At 30.9% G+C, this 7500-nt stretch overlaps 1 protein-coding gene across 2 annotated transcripts in view; it reads left to right on the forward strand.

Moving 5' to 3' along the window:
* The window catches only part of LOC113828442 (PHAF1 protein CG7083), a 26616-nt gene extending 21180 nt beyond the window's left edge, over positions 1–5436 (forward strand). The window contains exons 5-9 of one of the 2 annotated variants that reach the window (XM_027381424.2): positions 63–282; positions 465–667; positions 2436–2609; positions 3587–3733; positions 5056–5436. In XM_027381424.2, coding sequence (XP_027237225.1) covers positions 63–282; positions 465–667; positions 2436–2609; positions 3587–3733; positions 5056–5115 — 804 coding nt within the window. In that variant the 3' untranslated portion in view covers positions 5116–5436. The remainder of the gene's footprint in view (positions 1–62; positions 283–464; positions 668–2435; positions 2610–3586; positions 3734–5055) is intronic. The other variant, XM_027381425.2, reaches the window with a different exon arrangement.
* Positions 5437–7500: the final 2064 nt, after the last annotated feature.

Genomic DNA, 7500 nt, shown 5'->3' on the forward strand with positions numbered 1-7500 from the left:
TATATTATCTTTCATTATCTTGAAAGTTAAGCACTAGTTAATATTAACAACTCTTTTCACAGCCATGCCTGAATAAGGGCCTAGGATCTCTTCAGTTCCCAAGTGGGGCATCACCCGTAGTGTCCAAGATGCTCATTTACAACGGGAACAATCCAAACGATACACGGGCACCCCCCCTGCCTGCCTTGTGTATGCACAACCAGATACACCTGGAATCCCTTCTTGTTCTGAGAGATATGGGCAAGACAAAGGGTCTCAGACTCAACCTTTTTACAGATGATGGTAAGATGATTGTTGAACCATACAGTTTTTCTTTTCTTTTTTTTTTTCTTTTTTTTGTCTTTGTTTTCTTCCTCTTCATTTTATGCCACCTCCTCTTCCTCCTCCTCTGAGAGAATAAAGATTGCTAATTATTATTTTTAGTCGTATGTATTTAGAATAACTAATAACGCTTCATCCCACAGGGAGATCCCGCCACCATGAGTCTCGCCAAAATTTTGTACAGACAATATATTTTGGAGCTTCATGTCAGGAAGTCTCTGTAGCCCTGGGTGCACCATCAAGAATATTCTACAAGTCAGAGGACAAGATGAAGATCCACAATGCACGTGCACGGAAGGCTACAACCCGCTCAGATTTTTTCTTTAATTACTTCACGTTGGGATTAGTAAGCATACTTTGTGGACTTACTAGCTCTTAAGGTTTGAAGTGGCATTTGTTAATGGTTATGTTATAGATGCTGGAATTGTAATTAGCCAGCTTTGTTTTTAGAGGCCTGCACACACACTTTCAATCTGTCGGCATTATTTTACCTTGACTTGGGAATGCAAGTGTGTTAACCCCACAATCCAGGTGACGTTACAATCCTGTCATGGAAAAATCTGGGTCGAGGGCCAAGTGAAGTGAACATGCTGTCATTGGCCGTGGGCCGGGTGATGCATGCCTGCCATCATGAGCAAGGCAAGGGTCATCAAAATGACTTGCCATGAGTGCACAAAACTCATTTGGTGCTTACAAGGGGGCTTTTGCATTATTCCCATCGATAAATCGTAAGCCATGACTGGAAGAGTGCTGACTCCAGGAAGGACGCCCTCTCTATGTTCTGCATCTTATTTCTGGCCACTATGATCGGTGGCGCAGGTTGTATTATGGAAAATTGATAATCATGGAAAAAATAAGATATGTGACACAAATGATTTTTTTTTTTTTTTTTTTTTTTTTTTTTTTTTTTTCTTGTAATTCATTTACTAAAAATAAAGATGATATGGAGTCTGTGCAAGGAAAATAATCTGTTACTATCTGGACAAAGCAAATCAAAAAACAAGTATGGATGTTGGAAAGTGGCAAAAAGGCCTTGTCACCCCTCAGTGAGTGTTCGTTTGTGCCTGGCTTATGCTCCGCATGTCTGGGATATTGGCTTCTTATATAACCCACAAGTGCACAAACCTCTTGGAGTGTGATTTGATTGTTTTGGCACCTAGAAGGGGGCTTTACCATTATTCCCATCAAGATATAAATGTGGAATGTAATGTGTGTAAGCTGAGACTGGAAGAGTGCCAGCTCCAGGGAAGTTGACATTTCCATGCTGCGCACCGTATTCCTGGCCGCTGTGAGTGGTGGCACAGGTTGTGTTACATAAATTGAAAATTATGAAAAAATTTGATATATGACACAACCAAATGCTCCATTTTGTTTTCTTGCACTGAGTTATTTACTACGTAGAGAGATGATATGGAGCTGTGCAAGGAAAATAAGCTATTACCATCTGGGTAAAGCAAATCAAAAGACAAATATGGACTTTAGAAAATGATGATAAAGCTAAAAAAAAAATTTACACAAAATAACTTTGCAAAAGGGAGGCACACAGTTTTGTCACCACTTATGGGGGTTCGCACGCGCCCAGTCTATGTGCTGCATGCCCGTAATGTTGGCCACTTATGTAACCTATTGCCCGGGTTTTTGGCAGCATGATTTTTGTGATGCAACTGGATTCAAAGGGTTAACATAGCTTTCTCGTGTAATATAATTTGCAATGACCTTACCATGGTGCTGACATAAACACCAGCCTGATGAATACCAAATTGTTATATTCCATATGTGTGTGGCACACTCTAGGATTTGAAATATTTCACCAGCTAATAAAGTCAATGTTACAATGAGTTACAATGTTAGAAGTGCAAAGAAGAGGTCTGTAATCTAAATGATATCGTGATAAAGATTAAATACAAATAATATTACATACAAGTATCATTGTATGTGGTTTGGTTATATTATCAAGTATATTTCCTTTGCTTAAAGTCATGAAAAAGAGATATATACCTTGGGAAGAGCAGAAATGTTTGAATTGTAATAACACTTGATAATTCTCAGGAAAATGAGCTTGCTTTTTTTAAGTAGTGTATTAACATGGCTGTTTTTCTCTTTTTATGTTAAAGGATATACTGTTTGATGCCAAGACACAGCGAGCCAAGAAGTTTGTCCTCCACACAAACTTCCCTGGACACTATAATTTCAACATGTATCACCGTTGCGAGTTTGAGCTGCCCCTTACTGTTCCCCGTCAGCCAGAGGACACAACTCAGCTCATTGACTTGCCATCCACCATCACGGTAGGTGTCGTAGTTGTGTCTGGCAAGGGAGGAACAGCGGTATTAAAACTCAACATTTTCTTTCTTTCTCTCCCTCTTTATCCTTTTTTCTTTATTCTGTTATTGCATTTATGTTTGGCTTGTAGAAAGATATCCCAGCTTGTTCATGAAGCAGAATTCTTCAAGAAATCTCACCTTATTGCATGATATATGTCCTAACTCCTCTTATTTTTGCTGAAGCAACACTACATTGCAGCTTTTGCTTTTAAGAATAGTAAACACAGTTGCTTTCACTAACAGATTTTTCAGTTTTTGTGTTTCAACTGGAAAAAAGTAATTGTCAGTTAATGTTAGTTTAGAAAAGGTGGCACATTATGTATCATTTTTCCCTTTACTTTTTTCCAACAAGAGTGAAGGCTAAGTGGCTTTCATATGCATATACTTTCTTTTTATATATGTTTCATGATTGTCCTCACTGACTCTCCTAACACAATTTTATTTACTTTTTTTACTGATTTCCAAACTACTCCTGATCGATGAATCTGCGGCCGCCTCTGACTGACTGAATTTAATACTTAACAACTCAACTTATGCTCACATTTTAACTTGTGAAAATGGTAAGACATGATGAAGAAATGGATGGTAGAGTCTTCTTTTCCTTATTTTATTATTATTTTTCTCTTCACATATCGGTTCTTAATTATAGTCACTTTGGAAGCAAAGGATGCAGAAGGTTTTTTTTTTTGCATGGAACCCATAAAAAAAGGTAACAGTAATGTACAAATATATTAAGAGATAACAGCATAGGAGTCATGAATTCCATGTAAGCAAGAGTATAGCTAGATGAATTTCTTTTGTATTACTAAAAAAAGGTTGTTTAGTTTGTGTTTTGTTCATGTAATTTCTTTATGTATTTCAGTATTTTAATTATAGTTAAGAGAATTTGGGGGAAAAAAATTATATGGATCTTAGAAACATACCTCCCTCAAAATGCATAGGTCCAGAGTGTGACGTTATGGGACACGCTGGGATCAAGGATCAAGCCGCGAGGAAGGCCTGTTGTCCTGCATCGTTCTTCCTCCACCAACACCTCCAACCCCTTTGGCTCAACGTTTTGCCATGCATATCAAGATATCATATTTGAGGTTTGTTATTCTTTTTGTGGTTCTGTATTGTAAAGTTTTGCATTGCAGGTGTACTTATGCGAGTACAAGTAAGTGTGTGTACATGAGAGTATGCATGTATACATGTTAGGATAGATGTATTTGTGCCAGCATGCAAATATTAAATATATATGGAAGAGGTAGCTGAGTTTGGGTGGACTTTTTTGCCATACTTTTATTATTGTTTAACATTTGGCAGTGAGGCTTCTGGCACATAAAGCCTTTTTGGGAAGATTGTTCTATTCTATTAGTGATCTGTCCGGAAGACTTTGTTTCTTTACATGCTTATTGCCTTTTTATACTCAAGGTTTTTTTTACCTCTTCTCAATTACAAGTCCTTCCATGTGTAACTTTACTGTTCCTGGACCTTAATTCTAGAATATGATGATATTGCCTGAGTTTTTCCCCAGTCTTTATTTTCTTCACCCAATAAAGATTTTTCTTTTTATCCCTGCCAATGTGTTTCTATATCAGCTAAAAACAACTTGCTGAGGAATAGTATTTGGGATAGAATTTGATTCACTACCACTAGTCTGCAGTTCATCTGGTAGTGCATTTAACCCATTGTTTAATTTCCTTTCAAACACTGCCTCAGTGTTCTGAGTTGTGTTTTAATAATTTTTGGCATCCTAGGATACCGTCTGGGCCTATTGAAACTTTGGTTACTTGATTTTCTTAACCCACTCACACCAAGTACATTTTGTAGCCAAAATAAAAAAATCCGCGGCTACAAAAATCGGCGGGCGGAGCTTCCCTGGACTTTGTCTGCCCGCCGGCTGCGGCCTGCTGCTGAGCTGGAGCGCGACCCCGACACAGCATCACACTGGCAGGACATGCGGAGTGTTTATTTTTTTCGGGTGTCTCAGATATGGGATACCTGGCGTGATTGGGTTAATCTGGAAGTTTGAGCAGCTATCTAAGATGAAAGCATGTTCTACCATTTTTGAGGGAGTGCCTTGCTTTGATTCCCCCCTCATCTACCTCCGTTGGATATGATGCCAAGTTTTCAATGTATTTCCATACATAAATAATGTACTGTATTATTCTCTGTCTTTGTAAAGAGAAAAGCTCAACTCCCAAGTCTGTCGGGTAGATTATGGCAAGCGAACAAGAAAACATTGTAGAAGCTGAGTTTGAAAGTTTTTAAAGGATCACTAATGAGTTACTACAGTGTTATTTTCTGCTTTCTTGATGGTGTTTATTTTCTTCATCTTCGTTGATTATCATCATTATTGTCACTATTTTTCTTTTGTTTTAATTGTAATTCACAATTTTTTTTTCATTCTTGCTCCACTTTTCCCCAGGTTATGGCAAATGGACATATAGCATCGGTAACTTTATATGAGAGTGAAGAGGCTGCATAGTACTGGGCTTAGGGAGAGATCTAGAAGATGCTGAGAATCACACGGACGTCAGACGGAGGGATGTTGTGCGGGCGGGGATTGAAGCCCCAAAGCAAGCAAGACCGTCGCAGATCTTACGCAGAAGAGTGTATTGTCCAAGAATGGCAACCTTGGATAAATATGAGAGTCTGTGATTTGAATGACTAAGTGTAACATTCGGTATATGATCTGTCTCCTTGAATATGATATATGTACAAGCAAATGCATGTATATATACTTGAATGACCATATATACATGAATATGTATGCACATAAAGAATTGTTTATATTTCAATTTGTATATGAACATATATGTATATGAATATATATATATATATATTTATATATATATATATATATATATATATATATATATATATATAATATAGATATATATATATATAATATAGATATATATATATAATATAGATATATATATAATATAGTTATATATATACAATATAGATATATGTATATAATATAGATATATATATATAATATAGATATATATATATAATAAAGATATATATATATATAATATAGATATACATATATAATATAGATATATATATAATATATATATATTTGATATATATATATCATATATATATATGTATATTATATATATATGTATATTATATATATATGTATATTATATATATGTATATATATATAAATTATATATATATAATATATATTATATACATATATATATGTATTATATATATATTTATATATATATATATATATATATGTATATATATATGTATTATATGTATATATATATATATATATATATACATATATATATATGTATATATTATATATCTATATTATATATATTATATATATATATTGTATATATATATATAATATATATAATACATATATATATAATACATATATATATATATATATATATATATTCATATATATATGTATATATATATATGTATATATATATATATATATATATATATATATATATATATATATATATATATATGTATATATATATATGTATATATATATATGTATATATATATATGTATATATATATATATATATATATATATATATATATATATGTATATATATATATATATATATATATGGATATATATATATATATATATATATATATATATATATATATATATATATATATATATATATATATATATATATATATATATATATATATGTATATATATATATATGTATATATATATATATATATATATATATATATATATATATATATATATATATATATATATATATATATATATATATATATATTATGCATGTATATATATATTATGCATGTGTATATATATTATGCATGTGTATATATATTATGCATGTGTATATATATTATGCATGTGTATATATATTATACATGTACATATAAATTATACATGTACATATATATTATACATGTACATATATATTATACATGTATATATATATTATACATGTATATATATATTATACATGTATATATATATATATTATACCTGTATATATATATATATATATATATATATATATATATATATATATATATATATATATATACATGTATATATATATATTATACATGTATATATATATATATTATACATGTATATATATATATATATATATTATACATGTATATATATATTATACATGTATATATATATTTTACATGTATATATATTTTACATGTATATATTTTATACGTGTATATATATATACGTGTATATATATTATACATATATATATATATTATACATATATATACATTATACATTTATATATTATTACATATATATATTATACATGTATATATTATACATATATATATTATACATATATATATTATATATGTATATATTACATATGTATATATATATATGTATATATATATATATATATATATATATATATATATATATATATATATATATATATATGTATATATGTATATATGTATATGTATGCATGTGTATATATATATGTATATGCATATGTATATTTACATGTGATTTACAGGGCTTTTGTACCCCCCCCCCTTACTTTATTTTTTTTTTTCTTATTTTAGCTATAAAGATAGAGGCATTTCTCTTCAGGACATAAAGATGATTAAAGAGATAATTATGCTGATTATTTTTTAAATTTATGGTAGAGAGAGAGAGTGTCAAAAAAAGTGAGACCTTGATAGGTCCACTTCTGAATTTATTTTGGTAAAGTATGTACCATAGGCTATACGAGTGGTGTACATACTGAACATAGTTGTGTTATAAGGCCGATTATAAGGGGAATGTAGTGTAAGAGATTGAGTATTGGGGTCTGTGTGGAATGGATTTTCTCAGAGTATTG

This window comes from Penaeus vannamei, chromosome 10 (assembly GCF_042767895.1).
Source record: "Penaeus vannamei isolate JL-2024 chromosome 10, ASM4276789v1, whole genome shotgun sequence".
Taxonomy (NCBI): Eukaryota; Metazoa; Arthropoda; class Malacostraca; order Decapoda; family Penaeidae; genus Penaeus; species Penaeus vannamei.